The 14,601-nt window shown below is 38.2% G+C and overlaps 1 protein-coding gene across 2 annotated transcripts; it reads right to left on the bottom strand.

Moving 5' to 3' along the window:
- Positions 1 to 979: 979 nt before the first annotated feature.
- On the bottom strand, positions 980 to 13,467 carry ckmt2b (creatine kinase, mitochondrial 2b (sarcomeric)). Of its 2 annotated transcripts, none has more exons than XM_073841205.1 (10): positions 13,096 to 13,467; positions 10,799 to 10,974; positions 10,516 to 10,714; positions 8,811 to 8,906; positions 8,472 to 8,693; positions 2,605 to 2,690; positions 2,251 to 2,374; positions 2,027 to 2,161; positions 1,731 to 1,856; positions 980 to 1,211 (listed from the first exon to the last, which is right to left on the bottom strand). In XM_073841205.1, exons 2-10 carry the CDS (start codon positions 10,933 to 10,935, stop codon positions 1,095 to 1,097), a joined length of 1,242 nt encoding a protein of 413 aa, XP_073697306.1. In that variant the 5' UTR covers positions 10,936 to 10,974; positions 13,096 to 13,467; the 3' UTR covers positions 980 to 1,094. The 2 variants fall into 2 exon arrangements, with proteins under 2 accessions (XP_073697306.1, XP_073697305.1); XM_073841204.1 differs by lacking the exon at positions 2,605 to 2,690 and adding an exon at positions 2,974 to 3,059 and having other exon boundaries at positions 13,096 to 13,453.
- Between the last annotated feature and the right edge of the window lie 1,134 nt (positions 13,468 to 14,601).

A 14,601-nucleotide genomic window follows, 5' to 3' on the forward strand; every position in this document is an offset into this window, starting at 1 on the left:
GTGTGCACAGGACCTCCATTTTCTTCTCCTTCTTTAAGACACATTTATATGAGGCCGTTTGGTCTCAGTTGTTTTGAGATTAATAAAAAATTGTTTCTTCAAATGCAGTTTACTAGCAGGTTTGATGACGCATGACAAGACTGAAAGCTGATTGGCTTGTTAATGCGGAAACGTGCCAGTTGAAATTTTAATTTATTTATATTGCGTACATTTGAATATATGTGAATACAAAATAATAATTTGTAATTATAAAAATAAATAAATAAATAAATACAAATATTATTTAACATTTAATAATATTCAAATGACGCAACACACAAATTTTAATTCGCGCAATTATTTTATATTACATGTATCTGAGTTACTTGCATTAGTAGTTAAATAGATTAACACAAGAGTTAACTTTATCAATTATAGTTCACTTTAAACGTTTTTAGCAGGCTCAGCCACCATTGCCTTTTCTGACAGACTGCCACTGGATTTCTTTAATAGCAGCTCATAACGCTTTGTCTTTTAGGCTCATAAAAGAACAGCTCGAATGTTTCTCTAAAAATAATTTAGATTTACATTTGGTAGCAGTTCTTAGATTACAAACAATACTTTATTGTGAATTATAGCCTAAAAATGATCTACACACCATTTACCTTCAAAAAAGACATTTGTCCATAGTTGGGTGGCTTGGGCCTCATAGTTGAACGGAAATTATTAAATCTATGCCACATAGTAATATGATCATTTGTCTGATTACACTGAATTTGTCACTGTATTTATCAGTGTGTGCATGAGGACAAATAATGAGACAGAGTAACACTAGTTATCATACACTATATCAACAACTGTCAGACTTTCTAGAAGTTTTGAATACTTTTCTTCTGCGAGTGCGGTGTCGACTTCTCCAAAATGCAAATCAGGGCCAACATTTTGGGTTTAATCATGTAGTGTATTCCAGCCTTAGTTCAAAAGATTCCACAGGACAGAATTAAAATATGAATGGTTTATTCAGTTGAGTTCCATAGTAAGACCCGCATATGTCAGGGATAACAGGTTACAGGTCTCTCAGCTGCCTAGCTCTCAGGTCCTCTTGTAGGATGCCATTATTTCCTGAATTGGGCTACTGGTGAAGGGACGGTAATTTCCTGGCCCTTCTCAAGTTTCTTTTCACAGTCAATCAGGTAGTTGACGCCATCAATCACACACTGAACGAGCTCAACCTGGAAGGCAATGTCAAATAAAACTGGATTAAATCAAATGTATTCACCTTTTTCCTCAACGCGTAAGTAAGCCTACGGGTGAGACTTCTGGTTCATTAAACGAGAAATATGGAAATAACTAGAAGAATAACAACATGCAGTAAATGTTAAAACTGTTTTCACTACAAACCAGTGTGCTCATAATTTAGATAATACATTAAAATAATATTGGAAAGACATACCATTTTGCAATATCAAGCAGCAAAACAAGCTGTTTTGTACAGCTAAAAATAGCTGGACAAGGACAAAGCCTCACCCATAGAATTTACAAATGGCCGCACCCATTTTTACGGAAGGAAAAAGGTGGATACTTTTTACAGACATATTAAAAAGGACAACTATAATTTGCATTATTCCGTGTTAAAACATCATACATAATCTCTTGGAGTATGTCGACTTCCTATTTTACAGAATTTGCTATTTCTATTCAATTTAAAGCACTTGCAGGGCTTAAGACACTATAAAAAGGGAGCTGTTTACCTCAGATTTGCCTAGACGGTCAAGGTTGGAAATGTCAAAAGTGTCACCCACAGCCGCTGTATCCACACCTCCTGTGCCACGTTTTTGTAGCCTGAGATTATCCAAAATTTTATTGAAGCGTGAATCCTGTTTAAAAGGATATACAAAGTAAAAAAATTCTTAGTAGAGGAATGTAATTGTAAATTATTTAACAAATTCTCAGCACATTTACATTTCATTTAATCATTTTTGATGGGAATTCAACCCATGACCTTGTCAGATCAGAATAAACTGAACTATGTAAGATGTTTTCGCACCTTGCTTAGGAGGGGCAGACGGACGTGGACTCCAGCTCTCAGCCCGGTGCCGAGGTTAGAGGGGCAGGTCAGGATGTAGCCCAAGTGTTCATTCCACATAAACTCCCAGCCTCTCTCCTGAATCAGCCTCTCCACCTGTGAGAAACAAACATCATAAACTGACCTGTTTAAATTTCATTTACAGACAATATACAATTTTGTGTTAAATGCTTTCACAATGATACCTCTTTCAGTCCTCTGCAGAACCTCTCAAACACCCTCTTCATGTTCCCACCCTTTTCCATGGAAATGACACGGGTGTGATCCTCCTCATTGATCCAGATCAAAAATGTTTTTTCATTGTTGTGCCTGGACAAGAGGACAAATCATGGGTAAAATACATTTAAGAAACTCTGCTAAAATTGATCGCAACCATAAAAGTCACAAGCAAGCTTTTGATTCCATGTATAGCAGTCATTATAGGGTAAAATAGACACTCATTAAGACCTCTGTCAGGGTCATACATTATGTAACACACACGTTACAAGCACATGCTCTCTATAAGCACCCTCTGGTGATGCAAGCCTCATGCACCATACCAGATGCCTCTGGCATCGGGCCAATCCCGCGCCATTCCTGCACAAGTCAGCAAGGGTGATACGGGCTTGTCAAACAAGAAGTGGTCCTGGAATTTTCAGGCAAGAAAAGAAAAAGAAAGGGAAGTCTGAACTGGTTCAGTGTAGTAAAATATCTCCTGATATAATATCTTTCCAAATTATTCAGACTCAGACTGTCATTATTATGTATAAACTGCCTCTCTGGAATTGGAGTATAGCTGAGAAAAAGAAAGGATTTTCATACAGACATTTAGGTGAGAATATCTGAGCCAGTTTATGGGTGACTAAAGGATGTGATATAGGGATGTAGTTCTATGCTCTAACAACAGGTCAGTAGTTTTTCAGTCTTACCAAATCCCACGAGCATCTGGCCAATCTCTAGCCATACCAGATGCGACGAGGAGAGGAGACACTGGCTTATCAAAGAGAAAATGCTCCTTTGGTAGGCCATCAAGACAAGAGCAGTGAGGTTTGTTAGAGAACTACAATATGCAATGCCCCTGATGAAAAGACAAACATGTGTTGTGTTTTGGATACTGGGATAGTGTTCCTAAAAGTAGCTAAACCAGCAAATGTAAAATTTATGCTGGATGACCAGCTTCAAAAGTGAAAACATTATTACACTGTGGTGTACTTCATTTATAGCTTACATTTACCTCTTTACTTCAGCCATTTGTATTTATAGTTGAAGTCAAAAGTTTACATACACCTTGCAGAATCTGCAAAATGTTAATTATTTTACCAAAATAAGAGGGATCATACAAAATGCACATTATGTTTTATTTAGTACTGACCTGAATAAGATATTTCACATAAAAAACATTTACACGTAGTCCATAAGAAAAATTCAAGTTGAATTTATAAAAATAACCCCCGTTCAAAACATTACATTTAATTTTGTATTAAGCTGATTCTTAATACTGTATTGTTACCTGAATGATCCACAGCTTTGTTTTGTTTTTTTGTTTAGTGATAGTGGTTCATGAGTCCCTTGTTTGTCCTGAACAGTTAAACTGCCTGCTGTTCTTCAGAAAAATCCTTTAGGTCCCACAAATTCTTTGGTTTTTCAGCACTTTTGTGTATTTGAACCCTTTCCAACAATGACTGCATGATTTTGAGATCCATCTTTTCACACTGAGGACAACTGAGGGCATGAGGGCAATATGCAACTATTAGGCTACAGAAGGTTCAAACACTCACTGATGCTTTAAAAGGAAACATGACGCATTAAGAACCAGGGGTGTAAACTTTTTGAATTTGAAGATCATGGTAAATTGAACTTATTTTGTTTTCTGGGAAACATTTAAGTATCTTCTGTAGCTTATGAAAGGCAGTAGTAAATAAAAAAAAATATTTAGGCAGAATAAGAAAAATGTAAACATCTTTATTCTGTTCAAAATTTTACACTTCATGCACCATTTTCCTTCGGAAGCATCAGTAAGCGTTTGACTGTTCTGTAATACATTTACATTTACATTTATTCATTTAGCCGACGCTTTTATCCAAAGCGACTTACAATTGGGAATACAACAAGTGATTCATCCTAAGGAGGCAGATCAACATAGGAAGTGCTCAAAAATACCATATAACAGGCGTTGTTAGAAGAGTGCAGGCTAGAAGGAGAAGATCAAGAAAGAGGGGAAAAACAGGCTAGAAAGGGAGGATCAAGAAGAGAGGAGAATTTTTTTTTTTTTTTTTTTTTATTGAGTCACATAGCGTCGAAAAAGATGGGTTTTCAGCAGTCTCTTGAAAGCAGTTAAGGAGTCTGCATTCCGGATAGGGGTGGGAAGATCATTCCACCAGGCAGGGACATTGAACGAGAATGTTCTGGACAGTGATTTAATACCTCTCTGTGGTGGTACAATGAGGCGTCTTTCACTAGAGGATCTCAGACATCTGGAAGGAGTGTAGATGTGTAGTAGTGAATGGAGGTAGGCAGGTGATGATCCGGTGGCTGTCCTATATGCCAGCATCAGTGTCTTGAATTTGATGCGTGCTGTAACCGGTAGCCAGTGCAGTGATATGAAGAGAGGTGTGACATGGGCCTTTTTGGGCTCATTGAAGACCAGTCATGCTGCTGCATTCTGAATCATTTGTAGAGGTTTGATTGTACATGCTGGAAGACCAGCTAAGAGAGCATTGCAGTAGTCCAGCCTGGAGATGACCAGGGCCTGGACGAGGAGTTGTGTAGCATACTCTGTTAGGAAGGGCCTGATCTTTCTGATGTTGTGCAATGCAAACCTGCAAGATCGAGCAGTCTTAGCTATGTGGTCTTTAAAAGTCAATTGGTCGTCAAAGATTACACCCAGATTTCTGGCTGAAGTCGACGGGGTAATTGTTGATGAACCTAACTGGATGGAGAAGTCATGTTGTAAAGATGCAGTGGCAGGAAAGATAAGGAGATCCGTCTTTGCTAGGTTGAGCTGTAGATGGTGTTCCTTCATCCATGCAGAGATATCCGCCAGGCAACCTGAGATCCGTGCAGCTACCAATGGATCGTCTGGTTTGAATGAAAGATAGAGCTGTGTGTCATCAGCATAGCAATGGTAGGAGAAGCCATGTGCCTGTATGATGGGGCCCAGAGAAGTAGTGTATATGGAGAAGAGGAGAGGTCCAAGAACTGATCCCTGAGGAACCCCAGTGACCAGTTGATGAGTTTTGGATATCTCCCCTCCCTAAGCCACTCTGAAAGACCTACCAGAGAGGTAGGATTTGAACCAGCGAAGTGAAGTCCCTGTGATGCCCAGAGATGAGAGGGTGGACAAGAGGATCTGGTGATTCACAGTGTCAAAAGCTGCAGATAGGTCCAGCAGTACTGATGATTTGGAATCAGCTTTTGCCGTCCGCAAGGCTTCAGTGACAGACAGTAGTGCAGTCTCAGTTGAATGGCCGCTTCTGAACCCTGATTGGTTAGAATCCAGTAGATTGTTCTGTGAGAGGAATAAGGATAGTTGGTTGAAAACAGCCCGTTCCAGTGTTTTTGCTATGAATGGAAGGAGAGAGACAGGTCTGTAGTTGTCAATGAGTGAAGAGTTAAGTGTAGGTTTTTTGAGCAGTGGGGTAACCCGGGCCTGCTTAAATGTACTGGGGAAAGTGCCTGTGAGAAGAGATGTGTTGATGATGTGTGTGAGCGCCGGTAGGATTGTAGGAGAGATTGCTTGGAGAAGGTGTGAGGGGACAGGATCTAAAGGACATGTCGTCAGATGGCTGGAGAGGAAAAGTTTGGTTACTTCTGCCTCCGAGTAAGGACAGAAGGAGAAGAGGGGAGTTCCAGCCGTTAGTGTGGTCAATTTTAGTTCCTGTATGTGTGGAGCTGAGAACTTATTACTGATAGATGTAGTTTTGTCTGTAAAAAATGTGGCAAAGTCATCAGCTGTTATAGAAGTTGTGGGAGGTGGTGGAGGGGGACAAAACAGTGTATTAAATGTTTTGAAAAGGTTGCGTGCGTCCGGAGAATTTTTGATCCTGTTGTGGAAGTATGAAGATTTGGCTGTATGTACTTGGGTAGAGAAAGATGAGAGCATAGACTGATACATACTGAGGTCAGATGGATCCTTAGATTTGTGCCATTTTCTCTCGGCTGCCCTAAGTTTGGACCGATGCTCACGAAGAACATCAGATAACCAAGGGGTTGTCGGAGCAGCTCGTGCTGGCCTGGAGGAGAGAGGGCATAAATCATCTAGACAAGAGGTAAGAGTGGAGCATAAGGTGTCAGTTGCTGCATTAGTGTCCAGGGATGAGAAGTGGGTTGGAGAGGGAAGGGAGGAGGATACTAAAGAAGAAAGGTGGGAGGGTGAGAGAGAGCTTAGGTTTCGTCTAAAAGTAACAGGTAGAGGGGTTGGGGGTGCACAAGTAGCAAGATGTAGGTCAAATGTAATGAAGAAGTGGTCAGAGATGTGTAGGGGTTTGACCGCAATGTTGTCTGAAATACAATTTCGCGTGTAAATGAGATCAAGTTGGTTGCCAGACTTATGAGTGTATGTAGTGATAACGCGTTGTAGATCAAATGAAGCTAGAAGTGAATGGAAGTCAGCAGCATAGGGTTTGTCAAGGTGAATGTTGAAGTCCCCAAAGACTAGAAGTGGGCTGCCATCCTCTGGAAAAGAGGACAGCAGCCCATCCAGCTCTTCTAAGAAGATGCCAAGTTGACTAGGAGGGCGGTAAATTACCACAATGTGGAGATTGATAGGAGATGTTACAGTGATTGTATGAGATTCGAATGAACTATAATTGCATAGAGGAGAATGGGTTGAGTATTTCCAGTTGTTAGAAATAAGAAGTCCCGTACCCCCACCCCTTCCAGTGTGACGAGGGGTGTGAGAGAAGGAAAAGTTATTAGAAAGAGCAGCTGGGGTTGCACAGTCTTCTGGACGAATCCAGGTCTCAGTCAAACCTAGAATGCTCAGGCCAGATTGCAAAGAAAATGCTGAAATGAAGTCAGCTTTGTTGACAGCTGACTGACAGTTCCAGAGTCCAACCGTGAAAGAGAAAGGTTCAGTGGAAGAGGTGTCGATAGGACGCAGATTAGAAAGATTGCGTCGACGTGTGCGTGTGATGTTGGAGCGATGTGAAGAGACCACCGGAATGAATTGGAAACACATGATAGAGGAGGACAGAAGACGAGTGAAATAAAGGAAAGGAGTACTTAAGTGCGTTGTCGGTTTCGTTGCTCGGATAAGTCGCGCAGGAAAAGTCGCAGGTCTTTACTCTGGTCGGTCTTCACGCGAGGAGGCTGAACGCTTCCGCTAACGCTTCAGCGTCAGCTGGTCTGATGCAGTTAAATAGACAACCAAACAATGCTTTACTGATAACAGCTAGGGACGCCTCCTAGGCTCAGTCAGCCGCAAATGTATCGCCCGCACGCAAAATGGCTCAATCGAAACTCAAAAAGCAACAGCTTCGCACTTTTAATAGCTCAAGAAGGGAACGATCTGAAATATGTAATAGCTGCATATGAGTCCCTCAGATGTCCTCAGTGTGAAAAGATGGATCTCAAAATCATACAGTCACTGTTGGAAAGGGTTTAAATACACAAAAATGCTGAAGAATTTGTGGGACTTGAAGGATTTTCCTGAAGAACAGCGGGCAGTTTAACTGTTCAGGACAAACAAGGGACTCATGAACAACTATCAGTATCACTGCAAGATGTATGTAAACTTTTGACTTCAACTGTAAACGTAACAATTCATAAAAGTTATGTTCAGTTTTGAAGTTTATAATGATGAAAAAGTGTAAAAATCATAAACTTTTGTTGGTCGAAGAGCTTATTTTCCGCAATAATCCAAACATCAGTGGAAAATCCCACATGCAACTTCCAGGTTATTTTACAAAAATATGTCATCACTGCAGTGCTCTAAAGCTTCAAACTAGAACTAACCAATATAAATTATTATGGAAATTCATGCATGGTCTTTTCAGCATAATGATAACAGTATAATCAGATTCAGTGACCACACATAATGCTAATATTCTCTCTTTACTTTGTTTTGTTTGCTAAATTTAAGTTTTAATATCTGCTTCCTATAATAAATATTCCTGTCTTTTACTGTGAATGTGAGTATGACATATTGCCAAGATTTTCAAACAGAGACCTCTCAAGGTTTGTGGAGGTACTGCAAGAGATCTGCAGATAAGATATGTAAAATATAAAAATGATTTAAAGATAATATAGTTAGTTAACATTTTTAATTAGAAAGATTTTTATATCTGGTGTCCCTGGCTCAGCAGAGAGTCTGTAAAGGTTGAAAGCCTGGATATAATGGATAAATGCAACTGCCATGTATTTGTGTTTGCCTCCTCTATTCAGACAATGAGTTTATGCTGAAATGTGTTTTCTGGTGTGTACTTACATCAATCAGCTGCTGCTGCTCTTGCTCAGTCATCTCTGTCAGGCTGTAGTATTTGCCTGCAAGATCGTCCTTCAGACCAGAAAGAGCCTGGACTGCCACACGCTCCACCTCACGACGTTCAGCACGAGTGCAGGCGGGTGGCAGACTGAGCCCACGAATACTGCGGCCTGTGCGCACACGTGACGACAGCACATAGTTCTCATCAAACACCCCGGAGGTGATCTGTTCAAAGGTCATTGGTAGAAACATTCAGTGTTCAATGTAACTAGGCAGGTCTCACCCTGTATGAGTTCTTGATAGAATGAGAATAAGAACCAAAAATACCAGAGGAAGCTTTACCTTTGAGCTGTCCAGGTCTGTTGGGTGCTTCATGGTTGTAGGGTCATAGCCATTGTGCCTGTCCTTAATGATTGGGTTAAAGATTTCAGCAAACACCTGAGGATCACAAACATAGCCAGTGATAAAGTTCATCTGCATGTACTGCACTTAGGTCAACATACTTTATTTTGATGCCACTAATTGACAAAGTTGACCATGGACAATTACAGAATTATCTACAGTCTCATTATATGTGACCCTGGACCACAAAACCAGTCAACCAAATGACAGATTTTTCTTTTATCATTAGGATATTAAGTAAAGGTCATCATGTTCCATAAATAACTTTTTGTGAATTTCCTACTGTAGATATATCAAAACTTACTTTTTGTTTAGTAATATGCAGTGCTAAAAACTTTAGGTAAAACAGCTCAGACTTACATTTTAGTCTAGGACTACGCGTAAGCCAAGAGTAAAAACTCAAATCATATTTGCAAGTGGGAAATGCAAAAATGCTTTTCTTAATTAGACTTTTGTCTTGTTTCCATCAGCCAAAATAAAATAAACCTTATAAAATGAACAAGAACAGTAAGAACACAATAAAAACAGTGATGAAAGACAACTTCAATGCCTCTCCATCACTCCCACCTACTGGAAAACTCGGGTATCAAAATTCTACACTGCAAAAAATGCTTTTCTTACTTAGATTTTTTGTCTTGTTTCCAGCCAAAATATCTAAACATTTTCTGTACTAATAAAAATTATTGTCTTGTTTTCAGAAAAAAATACTCAAAATTAAGTGTTGTTTGAAACAAGCAAAATAATCTGCCAATGGGGTAAAAATAATAATATTGGTTTCTGTTTTTTTTTAAACAATTTTTTTCTTACCCCATTGGCAGATTACTTTGCTTGTTCTAAGGAAAAACTCACTTAATTTTGACTTGTTTTTGTCTGAAAACAAGAAAATAATTTTTACTCGTCTAGAAATTCCCTCTTGATTTAAGAATTTTTTGATATTTTGGCTGGAAACAAGACAAAAAATCTAAGAAAAGCATGTAGAATTTTGATACCCGAGTTTTCCAGTAGGTGGGAGTGATGGAGAGGCATTTAAGTTGTCTTTCATCACTGTTTTTATTGTGTTCTTACTGTTCTTGTGGATTTTATAAGGTTTACGTGTGGTTTTTGGACCTCAACGTCGCTCCCGTGTTCAATGTGATCATGTGACTGCTCAGTTTTGTTTGTTTTGTTTTTTATCAAAGTGGGATATAAACATTATGGCGGAGAAACAGCTGTAATGAGGTAGTACTTCGAAATGGTATTGTTTTTTCCAACAACATCTACATTGTTTGCATATGTATTGAACACGGAAAATAGCATTTATTTGACCGAAATGTTAGGCTAATCGTCAGCAAGATGAATACTATGGTTACCAATAAATAGAATAGCCTACGTTTTATTCAAAACATGTTGGGTACTGACTATGTTTTGACTTTAATAAGATTTCCCCAAGAAATGGGCAAGTTATGAATGGGCAGTCCTCGACAATTCCTATTCTTTTCAACAACAAAGCACTTAAATGCAACAAACTCATAATTACACCTTCAGGGAAGTAGGAACTTTCTGATAGCATGTGAAAGTGGTTTTGATACTAGAAATATTCCTTATTATTGTGTGATCATTTTGTTCTCTAAAGCCATTTTTACTGACATTTTGCCCAGTTTTGTACCTCATAGCTCTCCTCATCACCAGCCACCATGCCCACAGTCTTGATGAAGGGATGACCAGGGTTGTCCACTCCAGTTTGAATGCATTGGTCAAGGCTCCAGTTATTGGGGGTCAGCTTGTCCCTCAGTTGACCATAAATAGCAGGGGTCAAGGCAGAAGCCATGCAGTTGTTGTGTTTGCGCAGGTCTGGGTAGTCAGCACTTGGAAAGATAAAACCAAGGTTAACTGGAAACTAAGTTCTAAGGTCAACTGGAAACTAAGTGAAGTGAACTTTCCAGACTCACCTGGGTGGGTACAACTTCTTTTTCTCCCCGGCAGAGGCTCCTGACTCAGTCATGATGTAGCTGGATACCAGGGTACCTGCACCCAGGCCGGCCATGATCACGGCCGTGTTGCGTCCGGAGAGCACTCGTGTGAACATGCTTGCTATCCTCACCACTCAGCCACTCACCAACTTCAACTTCAGGGCGGAGGACAACAATAATAGTACATTAAAATTTTTTTATATATATATTCAAAACATATATTCAATATAGTAATCCTGAGTTTACCAACAAAAGTCTTTTCTTTTAGTTTCTTAGGGTAACAACTACTGTACATGTACTACATCTTTCCACTAAAAGTACATGCAACCAAGATTTTCACACATCAAACAGTAATGATCAACACACATCTCATGTAGCAAGGTAAGCTCACGTGTTTTTCAGAGCTCTGGTCAGTGTTTATATGTGAATGTGAATACCCTACATTCAACCCAAAATTTATTCAGACACCTTCAACATTTCTCACATTATCACAGTTTATCTATAGTTTAGAAAATGGTAATAAAATATGACAAGACCTCAGAGTTAAACTGTGTCAGAGCAAATTCATCTTGATAATCACAAATGAATTACAGTCAAACCAAATTTATTCAGGCACCTTCACAATTTCTCACATTATCACAGTTTATTTGCTATAGTTTAGAAAATGGGAATTAAATATGACAAGAACTCAAGAGATAAACTGTGTCAGAACATAAAACGGTGATAGAAAGGTATGTAACAAAACATGGTCAGGTCAAAGTGTCAAATCTAATTTTTGGTCCCAAATTTTTACTGGTAGTCCACTGTATGAACAATTTTTGGGTTTAATATTTCACAGTTTACTTTATTTTTCTATCCTTAGTTACATAAATGAACTATAGTGTCCTGCACCTGTCCTGTTTTTGTTAAATGTGTGAGTTTTAATCAAAGGTTCTCTGCTTGTTAATACAGTAGTTTGACATGGTGAGCAACCTCTGTGTCCTGACATACGTATTGAATTTTTCCACTGAGGAGTATCCAAATATACATTGGCTTTGAACTTAATGCCAGAGTTATATGTCAGCTTATATTTCACATGCCCCAGTCACATGCAGTGCAGCCAGTGTGTCACGTATGTTACAGTTTGTCAGGTTTCCTAAACCTTACCCATACATTTTTATAAATCTTACACAAAACCTTTAGTCATAAGCACAGCACTTCTATCAATGTTGTTTTAATATATAAATAGACTATTAATTTTTCAGCAGAGACTATTTACTAATATTGTTTTTTATGATCATCGTAACTAGCATGTCTTTTGTGGTCCCTATGAGGAATTTATAATCTGAATATTTTAGCTGTGTGCCAAAGAGGTCAACACTGTCAGTGTTACAGCTGACAGTGGATCCACAGCAAATGGTCTTACGCAATGGTGGCCAAAATCTGCTGGCATGTGTTACAATGATCACATGACCTGTGACTAGTCAGATGGGCTTACAATGGGACAGGGTGGGTGTGTGATGGTCACACTTCTAGTGGATTCCAAGAATGTAATGGTCTGCATTATATAAACACGGGGTGAAATGGTGTGCTGCAAATGGAAAACAAATATTATTTTACACTGTTTTAACTCTGCCGCCAAACACGGAATTTTCCATTATTTATGAAACAACGCCTCCCCACCAAACACAGAATTTTTCGGGTTTACACATTTTCACTGTTATACACTCGGGGCGCTATATGCACATTTTGGGGTGCTGATAGAAGCTATGTACTGCCTCTATGCTTTCATCATTGTACTGAATATGATCCAGATGTAGTATTTGATAAAAACACGCTCAGCTTTTTTTTTTTGCTCAAAATGTTGCTCTTTCTTTGAAACGTACAGTACCTTCATTCAAGTGTTGATAAAAAAAAGAATGCTTGAAGCTAGAATATATTTTGTTTAAATTATTGTCTCTGTTCATATATTTAGTATGTTCTGATATACATACAACAAAATATTCTGGGGGCCATGAAAGTTTAATGAAAAATATCAAAAATGCAGATGGGGACTGGCAACTTTTTAAAAACACTGGTGGGGAAAGAGTTAATTATTAATAGCCATTTTGGATAAAGAAACAAACTTGTGTTTCAAACACATTAGTATCAAAAGTTCAAACACTGAACCAAATGGTCATAAAATATCCTTAGCATTGTTGCAGCTGGACAAAAGCATAGCTTTCATATTTTTTTTTTTACATAAATAAAGCTACAAATGCAAATGATTGTTAAAGCAAATGCTTTATTGTACTCACCTATTGGATTGAAGGGGTCTCAGGCTTCAGTATAGCAGACTGCTCCCTGCAGAGTGAGACCACACTGGGCCTTGTGCTTAAAATAAGAGCTCATCTCTCCAGCCAATCCTATTTCATCTGTCAGCATGACACCACGTCGCTGTGTCCTTGAGTTCTCCCTAACCAGTGGAAACCACCAGTTACGTGCTGGTGATACTGTACACGGATACCATAGATATATATGTGCTTACCTTTTACCCACCAAAGTTCATCAGGTGGCCTTTATTTTACTGTATGTGTTTAGATATGTAAGTATTACAAAAAAAGCTTTACAGTGTTAATTACATATCTCCATTTTCAGAGAAAATACCCTATATTTTTTTCAGATGTTGCTACAGATGAAATATAAAGCTCACTTGTTTAGTGGGACAGTGTTTGAGGGCTAAAATTACTTTGCACAGCCCAAGAGCTTGTGCATTATCTGGTGCTCATCCCTCCCTTCCTCTGTAGGATTATGAAGAGAGACCTTGACATTCGTGCCTGGACATTTACTTTTACATTATCTACATTCTGTAGAGACCAAATTATACTATATATAGATATATACATACATATATATATATATATAATACATATACCGACAAAGGTTAAATATATATATAATTTTATTTAGCTGTGCTCTTACACCTCACCCTTTCAGTCATGAGAAAAAATGGGTGCGTTCATCCATCTGTTTGATTTGATTCTATTCATTCTAGTCCAAAAAATATTTATTTAATATTTTCTTTGTAAATCATGACACTATGTAAAAAAAATGTCATGTCTCTACTGAAACAGTGTATGTTTTTAGTCCAATGTAACTCTCTCTCATAGCTACAAGTAGATAGGTCCCATCATTTTGAGGTAATTGTTTTCAAAAGTCACTACCAAACACCTTTTTTCTGCAATTAAGCACACTTTTTTGGGAGTTATTCCATAATATTTTGTTTTTAAACTGTATGTGTACCACTGTAGAACTGTGATAGCTAACCATTTGCTGATTAGCATCTTTGAGCTAGGTTCAAAAGTATTACCAAAACATTTGGTGAAGTTTCGGTAGTGACATCCTTGTTTTTTTTTTTTTTTTTGGTGTTATTCTCTAAAATTGTCACTACAGAAACAGTCACAACCAAAACATGCTTTTATTGTTTCGTTAGTGACAAAACTAATGCTTTATTTGGGGAAAATAACAAAATTTTAGTACAGTTAGCTAAATTTTAATATTTTATATGTTTTAGTAGTTTTTTAGTATGTGAGTTAAAATTCTTTAATGTAATGTGGTCACCTTCAAAACATTACTGTCACTACTGAAAAAATGTAGTCACGACCGAAACATTGGATGTATTATCAAAAATAAAGTATACTGAATTATCAGCTAAAGATGTTCTGATAGTATTTGGTTCAATGTATATTGAAACAAATGAATCCTTAAGTTTGAAATCAGTATGATCAACTTTATGCCTTTTACAAATAAAGATTGGATTCAAA

The sequence above is a fragment of the Garra rufa genome, chromosome 5 (assembly GCF_049309525.1).
Source record: "Garra rufa chromosome 5, GarRuf1.0, whole genome shotgun sequence".
Lineage (NCBI taxonomy): Eukaryota > Metazoa > Chordata > Actinopteri > Cypriniformes > Cyprinidae > Garra > Garra rufa.

What these genes read in the sequence shown, in the direction of transcription:
- ckmt2b (XM_073841205.1), bottom strand. Translation starts at nt 10,935, where the DNA reads ATGTTCACACGAGTGCTCTCCGGACGCAACACGGCCGTGATCATGGCC. An exon ending in AGCAGCAGCAGCTGATTGAT is followed by an intron (nt 2,691 to 8,471) that starts GTAAGTACACAC and finishes TGAAAATTCCAG; the next exon opens with GACCACTTCTTGTTTGACAA. An exon ending in CCCGATGCCAGAGGCATCTG is followed by an intron (nt 2,375 to 2,604) that starts GTATGGTGCATG and finishes CCTCTTGTCCAG; the next exon opens with GCACAACAATGAAAAAACAT.